At 49.3% G+C, this 18,919-nt stretch overlaps 1 protein-coding gene across 1 annotated transcript in view; it reads right to left on the bottom strand.

The window, feature by feature from the left end:
• Positions 1 to 1,567: 1,567 nt before the first annotated feature.
• MYO1F (myosin IF) overlaps positions 1,568 to 18,919 on the bottom strand; it is a 56,377-nt gene continuing 39,025 nt past the window's right edge. The window contains exons 18-28 of the mRNA XM_079960476.1: positions 18,433 to 18,531; positions 15,213 to 15,357; positions 13,580 to 13,694; positions 12,375 to 12,544; positions 11,878 to 12,023; positions 10,449 to 10,595; positions 7,921 to 8,069; positions 6,702 to 6,785; positions 5,721 to 5,934; positions 3,683 to 3,852; positions 1,568 to 2,184 (exon numbers count right to left, since the gene is read on the bottom strand). Of these exons, the coding sequence (XP_079816602.1) occupies positions 2,108 to 2,184; positions 3,683 to 3,852; positions 5,721 to 5,934; positions 6,702 to 6,785; positions 7,921 to 8,069; positions 10,449 to 10,595; positions 11,878 to 12,023; positions 12,375 to 12,544; positions 13,580 to 13,694; positions 15,213 to 15,357; positions 18,433 to 18,531 (1,516 nt within the window). The 3' untranslated portion in view covers positions 1,568 to 2,107. The remainder of the gene's footprint in view (positions 2,185 to 3,682; positions 3,853 to 5,720; positions 5,935 to 6,701; positions 6,786 to 7,920; positions 8,070 to 10,448; positions 10,596 to 11,877; positions 12,024 to 12,374; positions 12,545 to 13,579; positions 13,695 to 15,212; positions 15,358 to 18,432; positions 18,532 to 18,919) is intronic.

Below are 18,919 nucleotides of genomic sequence, written 5' to 3'. Positions count from 1 at the left end.
GCAAGAGGTGTTGCTGCAGTTCATTGTCACATTCTGTCAAAGCTAAAAGCACTCAAGGAAAGTGAGGCGGGGCTGGGGAGAGTGTCCAGGGCCAGAGAGGAAGGTCTGCAGGACGCCAGTTGTCCCCAACGCCTGAGGTGCCCTATCTCTGAGCCAGAAGGAAAGGGGGCAATGTTTTGAACACATCTTGCCCAAGCCGAAAATTAAAGGGATGTAGATGTTTTTAGAGTTTAGATGGCCATCTGTCATGGATGCTTTAGTTGAGATTCCTGCATTGCAGGGGTTGGACTAGATGACCCTTGGGGGTCCCTTCCAGCTCTACAATTCTATGCTAAAGCTCATAGAATCATAGAATAGAATCATAGAATCACAGAGTTGGAAGAGACCACAAGGGCCATCGAGTCCAACCCCCTGCCAAGCAGGAAACACCATCAGAGCACTCCTGACATATGGTTGTCAAGCCTCTGCTTCAAGACCTCCAAAGAAGGAGACTCCACCGCACTCCTTGGCAGAAAATTCCACTGTTGAACAGCTCTTACTGTCAGGAAGTTCTTCCTAATGTTTAGGTGGAATCTTCTTTCTTGTAGTTTGGAACCATTGCTCCGTGTCTGCTTCTCTGGAGCAGCAGAAAACAACCTTTCTCCCTCCTCTATGTGACATCCTTTTATATATTTGAACATGGCTATCATATCACCCCTTAACCTCCTCTTCTCCAGGCTAAACATGCCCAGCTCCCTTAGCCCTTCCTCATAAGGCATCGTTTCCAGGCCTTTGACCATTTTCGTTGCCCTCCTCTGGACATGTTCCAGTTTGTCCGTGTCCTTCTTGAACTGTGGTGCCCAGAACTGGACACAGTACTCCAGGTGAGGTCTGACCAGAGCAGAATACAGTGGCACTATTACTTCCCTTGATCTAGATGCTATACTCCTATTGATGCAGCCCAGAATTGCATTGGCTTTTTTAGCTGCCGCGTCACACTGTTGGCTCATGTCAAGTTTGTGGTCAACCAAGACTCCTAGATCCTTTTCACATGTACTGCTCTCAAGCCAGGTGTCACCCATCTTGTATTTGTGCCTCTCATTTTTTTTGCCCAATCTGATGGAGCAAAATGCTGGCTCCAACCCCAATGAATCATAATCATAGAAATAAAGGCCAATGCAAACCTGAACCTCTAGGTTAGAATGACACTGGTCGAACGATTCCACGCTTCTAAGTCCCATTTGTTCTGTTGAATTCATTCAACTAAATAGTTCCAATTAGATTTTAAATAAATTGTGATGGATGTTTACCGTTTTGAATCTTGATTGCCTCGTGATCTTCTTGGGCGGGCTTTGCAAACCGCTATTCTGAACCATGAGCATAGCCAGATTTAGGTTAGGGGGCTGCAGGCCCCCCACCCATCCCCCTCCTCTGCCTGGCTCTGTTTAGCAGATTTGGAATGAAATGTCTCAACAACTGTTGTTTTAAATTACTTCCTTTTAAATTACTTGCATTTGAACTCAGCAAGGATTTCAGTTCCCAATATTCTCATTATTTCTACTTTTAGTTAAGTATTACTTGATGTGGGGGGCAGCTGCTCCCTTGGCTATGCCCATGTCCCCTCCTTTGAATGAGCGTGCTTGCACCCTAAACAGACACTACGAGGAAGACAATGTGCATTTCGAAACGGCTTTTTTAATTCCTTCCTGGGCCTCCCTGCCTCCCCCCCCCCGCCGCCGCCCTCAGAAGCATCGCAACATTGTGCAGAGAACACATCAAGGCGGTCATTGTGCAATGCTCCGCCAGCATGCCTCGATAACTCATATCCCTTTAAAAAAAAACCTACTTGCCATACCCTTTTAGATAGCACCAGAACAGCAAGGAATATCAACACAATGAGTGCTGGGGTGCAAAGGTTGCCTTTGCTGAAAAATAACCCCACATGCCAAAGCGTTTGCAGTTTTGGAAACAGCGGCAAGGAGGCAGTTTCTGACTCCATGTGCTTTGCAACGCATGTGGCAGGGGTTCCTTGCGCATGACGCAAGCTCTCTGTTTCAAGAGCTGGTTTCGTATGATCTGGCCTGTTTACTGCCCTGCTTGGGCGCTGGGCCACAGGATGGAGCGTTGCTCAGATCTTCTGAACATAATTCCCGGGGAAGAGGCCTTCTCTCCCATGAAGCCGGCCTTTCCACCATCCGGAGGGGTCTGCGAAAACATAATAATAATATATGACAAGGTGTTTGTGTTGCTTGTTAACCCCACGTGCCGCCCTCCACCCCTGCTTTGTTGAAACAGCTGCTGTATAAAAACCATCTCTTGAAATCTAGCCTTTTTTTGCTCTCCTCCACTGCCCTAGCTACGTGCATATGCTCCAACATTTCTCTGATGAAAACAGGATCATTCTACAGTCCCTCCAAGGGTCCCTACTTTCCAGGGACAGTCCTGGATTTTCAGAGGCTGTCCTGGTTTCTGATTTGATCCCAGAATGTTCAGCTTTTCCTTAAAAAGGTACCCCTGCCCGTACGGGCCAGTCTTGCCAGACTCTAGGGTTGCGCGTTCATCTTGCTCAAGAGGCCGGGAGCCGGCGCTGTCCGAAGACACTTCCGGGTCACGTGGCCAGCGTGACGAAGCTGCATCTGGCGAGCCAGCACCAGCGCCGCACACGGAAACACCATTTACCTTCCCCCTAGAAAGCGGTCCCTATTTATCTACTTGCACTTAGGGCTGCTTTCGAACTGCTAGGTGGGCAGGAGCTGGGACCGAATGACGGGAGCTCACCTCGCCGTGGGGATTCGAACCGCCGACCTTGCAATCATCAAGTCCTAGGCTCTGTGGTTTAACCCACAGCGCCACCCGTGTCCCCAGCTTTTCCTTAGGTCGTCCCTATTTCCATCGGAGAAATATACAACCTTTAGAAGACATCTGAAGGCAGCCCTGGATACGGAAGTTTGTTAATGTTTAATGTTTTATTAAGGGACACGGGTGGCGCTGAGGGTTAAACCACAGAGCCTAGAACTTGCCAATCAGAAGGTCGGCGGTTTGAATCCCCATGGCGGTGTGAGCTCCTGTTCCTCGGTCCCTGCTCCTGCCAACCCAGCAGTTCGAAAGCACGTCAAGTGCAAGTAGATAAATAGGTACCGCTCTGGCGGAAAGGTAAACAGCATTTCCGTGCGCTGCTCTGGTTCACCAGAAGTGGCTTTTTCATGCTGGCCACACCCCGGAAGCTGTATGCCGGCTCCCTCGGCCAGTAAAGCGAGATGAGTGCCGCAACCCCAGAGTCGGCCACGACTGGACCTAATGGTCAGCGGTCCCTTTACCTTTACCTTAATGTTTTATTATGTTTTTATATGGCTGGAAGCTGCCCAGAGTGGCTGGGACAACCCAGTAAGATGGACAGGGAATAATAATAATAATAATAATAATAATAATAATAATAATAATGCAGGAATAGGATGTCCCTACTTTCATCAGAGAAACATTGGAGGGTACGAAAGTGGCAGAGAGAGCGGAAAGGGTGTCTGGTGGGGAGACGGCTTCAGAAGAAGGGGGCAGCCCTGCACACTTTTGCCACTGCCCACCTGCCCTATGGCTGACCTCAGACCCACCTGTACCTCCCCCAAGAGAAATGTGCATTTCTGCCGTGCAAAACCACAGCTTCCTCACTCCTTGTTTGCGTGAGTCACAGACCGCATTGCAGACCTACCTTCCATCAATATATCTATCACGTCGCCCGCGTTGAAGCTGATCTCATCCACATCCTGCCCAACGTATTGGTACAGAGCGCGGCATCGTGGCCCGGAAGCCTTCGGCTGCGGCTTGGGCCTCCCCACGGCCGGAGGGGGTTTCTGGCTGATGCTCCGCTTCCTCTGTGTCCTGTTAAAAAGAGGCGGAAGTGAGTCGGCAGGCGGTGCTTGCAGCTCTGGGTTCGAATTCTGCAGGGCACCAGAGATGTTTCCACCTACTGGGCTGATCCCATCTGCAGGATGACACAGGGGAACAGAATATGGCATTGGGCACAGAATCCTGCTTTTCCGACGGGTGCCCAATTGAATGAAATATTGGGGGGCCCAGGTAAGCCCTGCCCCACATAAATGATCACATGATGCGGCACACTGCAAACAATTTGGATAGCAATGCCCATCAGCTTTTTTGGGACCCTCAAATATTTGGCAGGGCAGGAGCGGATATAAAAGGAGGAACAACAAGAAATTTAAAGAATGTTTAGCTAAATATTGTAATATAAGATAAATAGAAAATCCTTGGAAGTAACAAATAGGCTTAGGGGTTGAATAAGGATATGGGGTAGTAAATATTAAGGATTAGAATATTAATAAAGGAGAAGAGGTTAGTAAATGAAAGGAGTTAATATTATTAGAAATATGAACTTGGAGAACTGTTATAAAGGTGATATAATGAAATTCAGTTAGAGGGGAATCGAGGAAGTCAGTTATCAATGTTAAGAGAATTAGGTATTTGAAGAAATAATTTTTCTCTGTGTTTAATTTTATTGTATTGTAGTGTGTTTTTTGTTGTTGTGTGTTTTGTTATGTATGTCATTTTGTAATAAATGTGGAAAATCAATTAAAAAAAATTGGGGGAAAAAATAAAAGGTGGAACAACAGATGAAAAGACAGATCCAGATAATCACACAAGCAAGATGAAAAGAAAAACATAATATAGAAATAATAATAATTTTATTGTTTTTACCCAGCCCATCTGGGTCTATACAAGTAATGATTTAAGGTGGAGAGGCAAGGGCCAGAGGAACCTCATTTGATTTCTTTCTGTTTTTCTTTTTAAGGAAATAAGTAATTATACAAGCAGGGATTGATAAATAGACAGCTGAGGGAGAAGGGGAAAGGGAGGGGGAAAATAAATTTTGAAATCTGGAACTGAAGATTAAATATAAGGAACAGAATGTGAATTGGAAATAAATGGCTGATATAAAGCAGTAATTTGAGGAAAGATGAAACACGTGGACGACGAAGAGTGGAAAGTCAATGGAAAAACTGTTAAATTTGATGTAATTGGGTATCGATTTGTTAAAACTAATAAAAATTATTTGGCAAAATAAAAACAAAAATGTGGAGGGGCCAAGGGACCTCAGACCCTAGGAGTTGATTCTTATGGTTCCCAATAAGTTCAGTTTAATATTCAAACCAACCCCATGCCCATGACTCTAGCCCTTATGGTTTTGTTATCAAAATCTATCTTTTGCTTCTTGATCGTAAGTAAAACCTCCAAGCGGTTTGCAAATAATAATAATAATAATAATAATAATAATAATAATAATATTAGGGACACAGGTGGCGCTGTGGGTTAAACCACAGAGCCTAGGACTTGCCGATCAGAAGGTCGGCAGTTCGAATCCCCACGACGGGGTGAGCTCCCGTTGCTCTGTTCCACCTCCTGCCAGCCTAGCAGTTCGAAAGCATGTCAAAGTGCAAGTAGATAAATAGGTACCGCTCCAGCGGGAAGGTAAATGGCGTTTCCATGCGCTGCTCTGGTTCGCCAGAAGTGGCTTAGTCATGCTGGCCACATGACCCAGATGCTGCATGCCGGCTCCCTCAGCCAATAAAGCGAGATGAGCACCGCAACCCCAGAGTTGTCCGCGACTGGACCTAATGGTCAGGGGTCCCTTTACCTTTTAATAATAATATTGCCAGCAAAGGGGGAGGGAAACAGCTTTCCTCACATAGGGCACCCTGGGGCAGGTGATAGGTTTCAAAATCAACACATACCCTGCCATTCCCTGGTCTGGAACGTTGAGGAACTCCATGTTGTGGTCCGAGGGCGTCCTCGCCTTTGCCCGCCGCGTCATTCCTTGTCTGGGGAGAGCGCTGGCCGGGGGCACTTGTCCAGGCCTCTTGGGGGCGCTGTAGGTCTGTTCCTGGGACCTGGTGCTGCGTGCAAATTGCGGCGCTCCGTTCCTGCATGTACCTTGAGGGGGCGCCCCTAAACAGGAGGCGTTACAGAAGCCTTAGCAAATAAACTGCAGAGTCTCGTGCTAGTTTTGCTCAGCTGCGTACAACCTGAGCCGTTCGTTGCCTAGTCGCCTGGAGCAAACTGTCAGCTCACCACAGGCGAGTTACATTGTGATGAATGCTCCAATTATTAGTAATGCCCCTATTATTATTGTTATTAAAATTTGTGTGCTACCCTATACCTGCAGGTCTCAGGGCAGTTACAACATAAAATCACAATTTTCGTGACCCCATGGACCAGAGCACGCCAGGCACTCCTGTCTTCCACTGCCTCCCGCAGTCAAAAAATCACAATATAAAAGTACAAATTACATAATAAAAACAAGCCACATTTTTTTACCCACCCTTCACAAACAGGCCCCAGGGTGGGTCACAGCGATTTAAACTTCAGTATTAAAAACAGCTTAAAGAAAACATGTCGAGCGAATCTGAGCTTTCATCCAGGCCAATAAAAATTAGAGGGCAGGTTTCTAGACCTCATGGAGGAAGAATGCAGCTTGAAATTCCCAGCTAGTCTATGTGAGACAAGGTAACCCCGCAAAATGGGTTAGCAAAATGGTACTTTATCCTCTACCCTTAGATCAGAAATGGGCAATTCCGTGGTTTTCTGGATGTTCCAGGACTCCACTTTGCAGAACCCCCTGGACCATTGACCATGCTGGCTGCTGGGAGCTGGACTCCCATGTTGAATGTGCATTTTTCTCCCTTCCGCCAAGAAGCATCATTGGCCAGGCTTACCTCTGGGGGCTGACGGGGCGGCTCGCGATGGCGTTACCTGCTTGTGGCGACCTCTGCTTTGAAGGGCCCCTTTCCGGGTTGGCTCTGGAGGAAGAGAGGAAGAGATTTCACATTCACCTTGGCCTGGAATTGGGATAAAATTCTGCAAAGGGGTGCGAGTCATGCGGATCGTACCCAGCCCTACCTCTCTTTTAAATCGGAACCAGTGAAGGAAGTGAAGGTCCTGTGTGAGCGCCTGGAGGATGGATGGTGGTCAACGGATTGACGTTGAATCCCAACAAGACAGAAGTGCTGTTTTGGGGGGACAAGGGGCGGGCAGGTGTGGGGGACTTCCTGGTCCTGAATGGGGTAATTGTGTCCCTAAAGGACCAGGTGCGCAGCCTGGGAGTCATTTTGGACTCACAGCTGTCCATAGAGGCACAGGTCAATTCTGCCTCCAGGGCAGCTGTCTACCAGTTCCATCTGGTGTGCTGGATGAGACCCTCCTTGCTTGTTCCCTGTCTCACCAGAGTGGTCCATGATCTGGTTATCTCCTGCTGGGACTACTGCAATGCATTCTCCATGGGGCTACCTTTGTAGGTGATTCAGAAAGTGAAACTAATCCAGAATGTGGCTGCCAGACTGGGAGAAGCTGATGGGACCATATAAGACCAGTCCTGAAAGATCTACACTGCCTCCCAGTACATTTCTGGGCACAATTCAGAGTGTTGGTGCTGACTTCTAAAGTCCTAAACAGCCTTGGCCCTCTATCCCTGAAGGAGCGTCTCCACCCCCATCGTTCAGCCCGGACACTGAGGTCCAGCGCCGAGGGCCTTCTGGTGGTTCCCTCACTGCAGGAAGCGAAGTTACAGGAAACGACAACCAACCCAGAACGCTGGTGACTGGGAGTGACCGCCGAGAACATATAACACTGGTCCTGAAAGACCTGCTCTCAGTACGTTTCTGAGCACCATTCGAAGTGTTGGTGCTGGACTTTGAAGCCCTAAACGGAACTGGCCATGAAGGAGCGTCTCCAATCCCATCGTCCATCTCCAAGGGCCTTCTGGTGGTTCCCTCCCTGCAAGAAGCGAGGCTACAGGGAACCAGTCAGAGGGCCTTCTCGGTGGTGGCGCCCTCCCTGTGAAACACAGATGCCAAGGAGATAAACAGCTATCTGACTTTCAGAAGACACCTGAAGGCAGCTCTGTATAAGGAAATCCCACACTGAGCCCCAGCTTACTGGAGTTCTTGGGGAGGCCGCTCCCGATGGATATGGTCAGAGTCTTGCCGCTTGCTTTGAGGGCTGCCACGTCGCCCTGTCCACTCACGAACGACACCGTCCGGGTGCCCCCTCCTCCCCACCCTTCTTTCTTCACACGGAACTGTAGTCTGAGGGACAGAGAGAAGGAGAGGGGGCGGAAACGATTAGATCCACAAAAACCTTATTTGTTCATTGCTTCTCTCACATCCAAAGTGACTTGCAGTTTGGACCTATTAAGAACATCCAATAAAAATATTAAAAACAGCTAAACAGATAACTCAGGACGTGCCGACCCCACCCCACCAAAAGGAGGCCGCAATTGCAGACCCTCCCAGTGACCGTTTTCCCCGGACAGTCCCGGATTTACAGAAGCCATCCTGGTTTCTGACTTGACCCAGGAATGTCCCACTATTCCTTAAAGGTAAAGGTAAAGGGACCCCTGACCATTAGGTCCAGCCGTGACCAACTCTGGGGCTGCGGCGCTCATCTCACTTTATTGGCCGAGGGAGCCGGCTTCCGGGTCATGTGGCCAGCATGACTAAGCCGCTTCTGGCGAACCAGAGCAGCGCATGGAAACGCCGTTTACCTTCCCACCAGAGTGGTACCTATTTATCTACTTGCACCTTGATGTGCTTTCGAACTGCTAGGTTGGCAGGAGCAGGGACTGAGCAACGGGAGCTCATCCCGTCGCAGGGATTCGAACCACTGACCTTCTGATCGGCAAGCCCTAGGCTCTGTGGTTTAACCCACAGTGCCACCCGTGTCCCTCACAGCCCCTCACTATTCCTTAGGATCTCCCTATTTTCGTCAAAGAAGTGTTGGAGGGTAAGGAGTTATGTGGCCCCCAAGCCAAGGAGATAAGTCACTAGACAACCTTTAGAAAAAAAGAACCCTCTCCCTTTTCATGGAATCATAGAGTTGGAAGGGACCCTGTGGGTCATCTAGCCCAACTCCAAAAGTCTCTTGGCCTCATGGATGTGGTCCAAAGGGAAGCAGAGCAAGATGTTTGGCACCAGCTTAGCGGCACGAGTTGTGCAAGGCGTCACCCAACCATCTTAAGGACTCTGCTCTGGATTTGTGTTGGCCCCAGATTCCCTCTGCAGCATCTCCAAGCAGTGCTCGGGGAAACTCCCTGTCTGAGACTCCCCGCACTACAGGGGGTTGGGCTAGATGACCCTCAGGGTCCCTCCCAACTCTTCAATTCTCTGATTCTGAGAACTGGGAGAGCTGCTGCCAGCCAGTGCCAGTAACACACCATGGACTGATGCGGTGGTAAGGCAGGTTTGGTTCTTGGTTTATCTCCCTCTCTAAGATTCTTATTAGATTTTCATAACTTTAACCCAGGTGTAGGCAAACTAAGGCCCAAGGACCAGATCCGGCCCAATCGCCTTCTGAATCCGGCCTGCGGACAGTCCGGGAATCAGCGTGTTTTTACATGAGTAGAATGTGTCCTTTTATTTAAAATGCATCTCTGGGTTATTTGTGGGGCATAGGAATTCGTTCATTCCCCCCCCAAAAAAAGATATAGTCCGGTCCCCCACTGAGGGACAGTGGACTGGCCCACAGCTGAAAAAGGTTGCTGACCCTTGCTTTAACCAATTGAATTCGGACTTCAAATTTGTCACACATTTCTCTTATAGCAAAACTACAGGGAACCAGGCAGAGGGCCTTCTCGGTGGTGGCGCCTGCCCTGTGGAACGCCCTCCCACCAGATGTCAAAGAGATAAACAACTACCTGACATTTAGAAGACATCTGAAGGCAGCCCTGCTCAGGGAAGTTTTTAATGTGTGAGGTTTTAATGTATTTTTAATCTTTGTTGGAAGCCGCCCAGAGTGGCTGGGGAAACCCAGCCAAATGGGCGGGTAACAAATAAATAATAATAATAACAATAATAATAATAATAATAATAATAATAATAATAATAAGACTTCCCATGTTCCCTCCCGTGCTGTTTTTATAAATATTCCTTTAATATGCTGCATAATATCATAAAGGTAAAGGGACCCCTGACCATTTGATCCAGTCGCAGACGACTCTGAAGTTGTGGCGCTCATCTCGCTTTATTGGCTGAGGGAGCCGGCGTAAAGCTTCCGGGTCATGTGGCCAGCAGGACTAAGCCGCTTCTGGCGAGCCAGAGCAGCACACGGAAACGCCGTTTACCTTCCTGCTAGAGCGGTACCTATTTATCTACTTGCACTTTGATGTGCTTTCAAACTGCTAGGTTGGCAGGAGCAGGGACCGAGCAACGGGAGCTCACCCCGTCGCAGGTATTCGAACCGCCGATCTTCTGATCAGCAAGTCCTAGGCTCTGTGGTTTAACCCACAGCACCACCCACGTCCCGCATAATATCATACTTTTCACCTAATGCATATTGTGGAAAACGCTACTGCTGTTTTAGAGGGGTTCTGAGTTGGGCTGAGGAGGGAAACTGGGTCCATTTTCCTGCAACACTTTGGGAAAGCGGCAGTTTGTGTGCTTGTGTGTGTCGCTGGCCGTCCCGCTTACGTGTCGTTGAAGTTCAGGAGGAGTTTGCTGCGGGTCGCCTCTTCGTAGCGCTTGCAGAGGAGGCTGATGAGCTCCGTCTTGAAGATGGATTCCAAGAACGTGTCGGCCTCGGCTTCGTGGAGGACAAAGAAATCGTCTTGCCTCGTGCTGTGGTCGCCCCACCCCGGAGAAACAAAACAAAACAGGAAACAGCCAGAGAAAAGAAGGCGTTAGTCCTCTTGGGAGAGGGAGGAAGCGGGTGAGACGAGAGGGAGAGTGGCGGGGAGTCCCTCTGACCCTGAGATGGCCAAGTGCGGAGCAGAGGACCATTCCATTTCAATTCTCTGAATCGGAGGATTGTGGGTTTGAGCCCCACATTGGGCAAAAGATTACTGCGTTTCCGGGGGTTGTGCTAGATGACTCTTGGGGGTCCTTCCGAGTTCTACAACTCAGCTTCCTGTTTAAATCAACCCTTTGTTCAAAACAATGAGGACTAGATTCTTGCTTCAGTTTTCAGGGAAGATGCTTAGAGGTGGCTTAGAGGGAAAGTAACTCATCATGCGAAAGGCTGGGCTGGATGAATCCCTAGCCGGAATTAAGATCGCCGGAAGAAATATCAACAACCTCAGATATGCAGATGACACAACCTTGATGGCAGAAAGTGAGGAGGAATTAAAGAACCTTTTATTGAGGGTGAAAGAGGAGAGCGCAAAATATGGTCTGAAGCTCAACATCAAAAAAACTAAGATCATGGCCACTGGTCCCATCACCTCCTGGCAAATAGAAGGGGAAGAAATGGAGGCAGTGAGAGATTTTACTTTCTTGGGCTCCATGATCACTGCAGATGGTGATAGCAGCCACGAAATTAAAAGGCGCCTGTTTCTTGGGAGAAAAGCAATGACAAACCTGGGCAGCATCTTAAAAAGCAGAGACATCACCTTGCCAACAAAGGTCCGTATAGTTAAAGCCATGGTTTTCCCAGTCGTGATGTATGGAAGTGAGAGCTGGACCATAAAGAAGGCTGATCACCGAAGAATGGATGCTTTTGAATTCTGGTGCTGGAGGAGACTCTCGAGAGTCCCATGGACTGCAAGAAGATCAAACCTCTCCATTCTGAAGGAAATCAGCCCTGAGTGCTCACTGGAAGGACAGATCGTGAAGCTGAGGCTCCAAGACTTTGGCCACCTCATGAGAAGAGAAGACTCCCTGGAAAAGACCCTGATGTTGGGAAAGATGGAGGGCCCAAGGAGAAGGGGACAACAGAAGACGAGATGGTGGGACAGTGTTCTCAAAGCTACCAGCATGAGTTTGACCAAACTGCGGGAGGCAGTGGAAGACAGGAGTGCCTGGCGTGCTCTGGTCCAGGGGGTCATGAAGAGGCGGACATGACTAAACGACTAAACAACAACGAAGAGGGGAAGTGGCCCAAACAAACAATGTGGCATCTCACCTGAGGGACACTCTGTTGACAGCCTGGACCTCCACTTTCTTCTTCAGGACCTCTCGGATCTGACCTTTCTCAGGACCCTTTTTCACCTTCTCCCGGCCGATCATGTAGAGGTATTTGGGAGTCAGGATGAAGTCCCTCTTGATGGGCTGATGATGAGGAGGAGAAGTTGGTTGCCACGACCTCTCAAAGGGAGCATGTGTCCCCTGCCCTTGCCCACCTTCCCCCTAAACTCAAAAACCAATATGTACTGGGCAAAAATTTCAGCTATGAACAAGGAAGTCCAGAGTTCGAATCTCACGTGAAACTGACTGAGTGGCTCTTAAGCATCCCATTCTCCCTCGGTCTTCCCCATCTGTGAAATAGGGATTAAACGCTCCGATCTGCCTTGCACAGAACATCGGCAAGGTAAAACAGAGGTGACGTTTGTGAACATTTCAGTGCCAATGGAAAGGCAGGACTCTGGATAAAGGAGTTGGAAGGGGAAACCTCCACCTTACCTTAAAGCGCCTGTCGTATTTGGTGACGGAGTCGGCAAAATCGACCCGTTCCCTCCTGGCCAAGAACTGGCGCAGCTCAGGCTTTTCTTCCATGCCCAAATAGTCCCCCACGAAGTTCCGGTTGATGCTGTTGCGCCGCCTCTCTTTGAAGTTGTACAGGATGTGAGATGCTTCGGGGTTGGGAGAAAAAGAAGAGGCCGGTTTGAAAAGCGGCCAGGCAGACCTAGCCTTGGTCAAAATGAAAAAGGCAAGGAGCTAGACCTTAAGACTGCATACCCTTGTGCGTGTTTCTGACCAGTTTTAAAACCACATGGACAAAATTTGAAATGCACGGCGTTAGTCCTTAAGGCTGCATACTGAGCTTGTGCTTCTGGCCAGCTTTAAAAGCACACAGGCAAAATTGAAAAGCCGAGGTGCTAGTCCTGAAGACTGCACACTCTGCTCATCTTTCTGACCAGTTCTACAAACACACAGGCAAAGTTAAAACCGCAAGGGGCTAGTCTCTTAAGCTTACATAATGTGCTCGTCTTTCTGACCAGATGATGATGATGATGATGATTAATGGCCTCAGCCCTGTATACCTGAAGGAGCATCTCCACCCCCATCGTTCTGCCAGGAGACTGAGGTCCAGCACAGAGGGCTTTCTGGTGGTTCCCTCCCTGCGAGAAGTGAGGTTACAGAGAGCCAGGCAGAGGGCCTTCTCGGTGGTGGCACCCGCCCTGTGGAACGCCCTCCCAGCATTTGTCAAGGAAATAAGCAACAAACCTACTTTTAAAAGACATCTGAAGGCCTGTTTAGGGAAGTTTTTAATGTTTAATGCTGTATTGTGTTTTAAATATTCAATTGGGAGCTGCCCAGATGGGCAGGGTATAAATAATAATAATAATAATATTATTATTATTATTATTATTATTATTATTTCCTCCCTCCAACCACCTGGATGAAATGTAATTAGATTGTAAAGTCCTTGGGGCAGAGACCTTGTCCTCTTAAATGATGCTAAGCTGGAGGGGCGTTGATAGCTCAACAATCGCAACAACGGTTAAAATGGCTGTAAACTGCTTTAAAGGCCTTCTTCAGGGTGGTGGAAAAGGGAGATAAATGACCTTCTCTCTCTCTCTCTCTCTCTCTCATCATCATCATCACCACCCTGCTTCTCTCTCCACCCTCCCTGAAACATTGGGGTGTCTGTGCACACCCCTTACCTTCCTCCCGCATCTGCTCGTATTTCCGGATCGCGATGTGGCGCCGCCAAGCTTTCTGGATTACCCGGGCGTATCCGTCAAACTTCCGTTCCCGCATCTCCTCTAGCAGAAAGAGCTGAGTGGCGATGAAGGTGGGAGGGAGAGCGAAACAGAACTAAAGGATTGTGTCAGAAGGCAATCTATCCAAAACTAACCGAGGGTGGGGAGGAACCCATTCCCTCTTCCCTTTGAACTTCCCCCCTGCTCCACCCAAATCCAAGATGTCTTCCACTTAGCGGTGGCTGATGCCCAGATTTATTTCTGTTGGTAATGCGAGTCTTGGGCATTGGCATGGCTCCAGCAAAATATGCTAGGATGCTCTCAGGGACGAGTTGGATGCAGATAAGTGGTGGGAGGAACCAGCCGGGGGACCCCCAAGGGAGGGAGGCTCAGAGCCTGGGGAGAGGGGTGGGTGGGAAGACAATGAGGGAGAAGACTTGGATGGGGAGGTGTCAGAAGTGGAAGATGTAACAGGGCTTAGTGAGCAGGGAGACTCAGTGGAAGAGAGCAGTCCAGAATTGGAGGCAGAAGCTGGAGCAGGAGTTGAGGGAGGACAAGAGGCAGAGATGGTGAAGAGCCTCCTGCTGCGAGAAGCTCCCCTCCCTGCTGTCTCCCAGAACCAGGAGAGGCATGAAAAGGGCGGAGGAGAGGCTGGCTTCACACAGACAGAGTCTCTGATTGCTCAAAAATAGCCCCAGAGAAGAGGGGATTTAGCTTCATCTGGTATGCAGGCTGAGACCCTCCCTGCCCACAGACTGTCTCACCAGAGTGGTCCATGCTCTGGTTATCCCCCGCTTGGACCTCTGCAATGTGCTCTGTGCGGGGCTACCTTTGAAGGTGACTCAGAAACTGAAACTAATCCAGAATGCGGCTGCCAGACTGGGGACTGGGAGCAGCTGATGGGACCATATAACACCAGTCCTGAAAGATCGACACTGCCTCCCAGTACATTTCTGGGCACAATTCAGAGTGTTGGTGCTAAAGTCCTAAACAGCCTTGGCCCTTTATATATGAAGGAGCGTCTCCAACCCCATCGTTCAGCCCGGACACCGAGGTCCAGCTCTGAGAGCCTTCTGGCGGTTCCCTCACTGTAAGAAGTGAGGCTACAGGGAACCAGGCAGAGGGGCTTCTTGGTGGTGGCACCTGCCCTGTGGAACACCCTCCCACCACATGTCAAGGAAATAAACAACTATCTGTCTTTTAGAAGACATCTGAAGGCAGCCCTGTATTGGGAAGTTTTTAAAGTTGGATGTATTACTGTGTTTTAATTTATTGGAAGCTGCCCAGAGTGGCTGGGGAACCCAGTCAGATGCGTGGCATATAAATATTATTATTATTATTATTAGAAAGTTGGGAAGCAGCTTCACTTGCCTGAGCTGCCTCTTCCTCCTCTTCCTCCAGACTCCAGCCCCCAGCCAGGATGGCCACAGACTGGAGCAGAGTGGGCACAGGGGGAGTGTAGCCTAGTGGATTCAGGCGAAACGGGGGAGTAGCAAAAAAAAGCAAGGCTGTCCGGATCGTGCAACCTGGCTTACACAACAGCCAAACCCGAACCCAAGTCCCAGATCCTCCGACACCAGAGCGTTCTGCTTACCGACTCGGGGTTCTTGACGAAAACCTTGGAGCGGCCCATCTGGTACTGATCCGCGTCCATGTTGACGGACCGCAGCAAGTGCTGGACCCCCTGGCGCTCATCTCCCTGCCACCTGGGCCACGTCTCTGGGGTCAGGATGGCGTACCTGCCGGAGGGGGCAAACACACTTTGCTCAGGGCGCCGCAAAGGCACCTGGAGATTTTGGGGAATGCCAGCAGGAATGGGAAAGTACGGGGGCGTGGTTGGTGGGAAGGCCTGGGAGGGACCTGGTTTTTAACATAAGGTTACCAGATTTTTTTCAATGAATCCAGGGACTAAATAAATAAATACTACATGTTTGGGACGTTGATGCTGCAGCAATGGCGGTGGCAGAGGGGCGACTGCTGCCTTGACCTCAAAAACCACGTTTCCCCTTCCTCCGAGGCTTCTATCTCTTTCTTCCATGAGCCTGGACAGCCCAAGTTGTTGGTTCTTTGGTGGCGGTGGAGAAGCAATGCGCGGTGGGTCAGGCATGGAAGGCGGAGAAGGAGGGTTGAGAGCAGCGGTGGTGAGGCTAGGCCAGCACGATGCCTCCCTTCCCATTGGAGCAGCCCCAATCCCATTCCTACTTGCGTGCAAGCAGGAGGGGGCGGGGATCCCTCAGCTGAGAAGGGAGGCTTCCCTTTGCCTACCTGAGAGATCCCTGAACCCTCCTGCTTGTGCAAGTAGGAGTTGGGAAGCTGCTCCAATAGGCAGCGTGAAGCCTCCCTTCACAGCTTACTTGCTGGGGTCAGGGAAGGCGGAGGCAGCCCAGAAGCTGCGTCTTAGAGCCCCTGCACCACCATCATAGAATCATAGAGTTGGAAGAGACCACAAGGGCCATCGAGTCCAACCCCCTGCCAAGCAGGAAACACCATCAGAGCACTCCTGACATATGGTTGTCAAGCCTCTGCTTAAAGACCTCCAAAGAAGGAGACTCCACCACACTCCTTGGCAGCAAATTCCACTGTCAAACAGCTCTTACTGTCAGGAAGTTCTTCCTAATGTTTAGGTGGAATCTTCTTTCTTGTAGTTTGGAGCCATTGCTCCGTGTCCGCTTCTCTGGAGCAGCAGAAAACAACCTTTCTCCCTCCTCTATGTGACATCCTTTTATATATTTGAACATGGCTATCATATCACCCCTTAACCTCCTCTTCTCCAGGCTAAACATGCCCAGCTCCCTTAGCTGTTCCTCATAAGGCATCGTTTCCAGGCCGTTGACCATTTTGGTTGCCCTCCTCTGGACCCGTTCCAGTTTGTCAGTGTCCTTCTTGAACTGTGGTGCCCAGAACTGGACACAGTACTCCAGGTGAAGTCTGACCAGAGCAGAATACAGTGGCACTATTACTTCCCTTGATCTAGATGCTATACTCCTATTGATGCAGCCCAGAATTGCATTGGCTTTTTTAGCTGCCGTGTCACATCAGATGGGGACTTCTGGGCAGCTCCTGAAGCCAGCCAGAGCCAACTGCTCCGGGCTGCTGAGACTGCCGCGGCTGCGTTTCCCGGGGACATTAGATGAAATCCGGGGACATTCCGGGGATGCAATTTGTCCAGGGACTTAGTCGCAAATCTGGGGACTGTCCCCGGGAAACGGGGACATCTGATAACCCTATTTAACACCAGCTAAACATCGCAATATACTGATATATCACCATGTCTGAAATAAGGGTGGAGCCAGGTAGAGGCTTCACGGTTTTCCCCCGCATCGTAAATTTTGCACAGCACACAAACACATGGTGATTTACAATATATACCAAAAATTCTGAAACCAATACTGTCTTATAATATGGACTTGAAACTGGTTTTTGGTTATATATCGCTCAGCCCTAGCGGTGGGTAGTCTAGAGGGCTCTGAAACCTGCTGCCTTCTCCTCCCCCCATAATATTCTGCTAAAACTGTGCTTTTGGGGTGCCCTGCGTATCACCTTGCTAGCGAAACGCAGCCGCCTGCCATCTTAATTTGCCCAGAGGTGTGTATATGTGCCTAGATCACCATATGCAAATGATAAGCAGATTTGTGTTCTGGGCGTGTACCCTGAGGCATTGCTAGGAGCATTTAAAAACAAAATCAGGCTCTAACCTGGGGGGGGCAGTGGGGGCTTTTTTTCCAGCCTGGGAGAGCAGAACCAAAGGCAAAGAGGGTGATTGTAATATGAGATGGGGGCTGTTATGTATTGAATTTCTCCCCCTGGCCACCAGGGGTATTGTGTACAGTGGTACCTCTGGTTGCGAACGGGATCCGTTCTGGAGCCTCGTTTGCAATATGAGCAGAACGCAACCCGCATCTGCGCAGGTCGCAATTTGACGCTTCTGCGCATGACGTCATTTTGAGCGTCTGTGCATGCGCGAGCGACAAAACCCGGAAGTAACCCGTTCCGTTACTTCCGGGTCGCCATGGGACGTATCCTGAAAGAACGTAACCTGAACCGAACATAACAAGAGGTATGACTGTATATAGTTTTCACTCAGGTCCACATCAGTTAATTTAGGCAGGAAATCATGGGTTGTTGTTATTCCAATGTTGACAGCCGGCTGCCTATAAAAGCAGGTCGGCTGAGCTATTCAGTTCAGTTCAGTTCAGTTCCAGCTTACTTATAAAGAAATACTTGGAGAAATCTCTGTGACGTCTGCTATGTCCACCCACTACAGTGCTGCCTCGCAAGACGAAATTAATCCGTTCCGTGAGGCTCTTCGTATAGCGGTTTTTTCGTCTTGCGAAGCAAGCCCACTGACAGCTTAGCGGATTAGCGCTATTAGCGGTTTAGCGGCTTTTAGCGGATCAGCTGTTAAGCGGCTTATCAGCGGATCAGCTGATAAGCGTCTTAGGGCTTAGGAAAAGGGGGGGAAAAGGGGAAAAAACCCGCAGGAACTCGCAAGACATTTTCGTCTTGTGAAGCAAGCCCATAGGGAAATTCGTTTTGCGAAGCGCCTCCAAAACGGAAAACCCTTTCGTCTAGCGGGTTTTCCGTCTTGCGAGGCGTTCGTCTTGCGGGGCACCACTGTACTTAATAGGGGTGTAGTGGGGGTCTGCAGAACCCACCTTCTGTTATAAAGGTGAAAAATCATGGAAGCCCAGCCCGGCAGCCCCTCCCCACTTCCGACCCCCAGGAAGTAATAATAAAATAATAATAATAATAATTGATTATTTATACCCCGCCCATCTGGCTGAGTTTTCCCCGCCACTCTGGTCTCTGCCTACCTCTGCAGGAATTTGTGGAAGAGCCTGCGATAGGCGAAGCCCGCTCGGCGGACTCGAATGTTCTCCTTCAGCCCCAGATACTCCACCTGGTGTTTCACCCTGAAAGAGAGGAAGAGCTGCCTTGCTTCTTCGTTTTCAAGAGAGTGTTGTAAATGTCTTAGAAGAGGCATTCCATTCTCCCTCCTGTAGGACAGACTGCCTCTTCTAAGGTGCAGCTTGCCATCTTGTGTGCCTTTTTGTCTGACCCAGAAGCTAACGCCTTTTAAGATATATGAATTTATGAAATTCTTTCTTTGCCTCTCTGACATTGTAGGAGATATAAATAGACAGGATTGTAAGTTGTTTTTATATGTGATGACGGCAGCAGGAATATTATTGGCACAAAAATGGAAACAAGAAGAACTACCGACGAAAGAAGAATGGAGGATGAAATTAATGGACTATGCAGAACTGGATAAATTAACAGGAAGGATTCCTAAACCTGCGG

This window comes from Podarcis cretensis, assembly GCF_951804945.1.
Source record: "Podarcis cretensis genome assembly, chromosome: 18".
Classification (NCBI taxonomy): Eukaryota; Metazoa; Chordata; class Lepidosauria; order Squamata; family Lacertidae; genus Podarcis; species Podarcis cretensis.
Note: the sequence above shows the minus strand (reverse complement) of the source record. Positions and strands in the feature narration are given on the sequence as shown.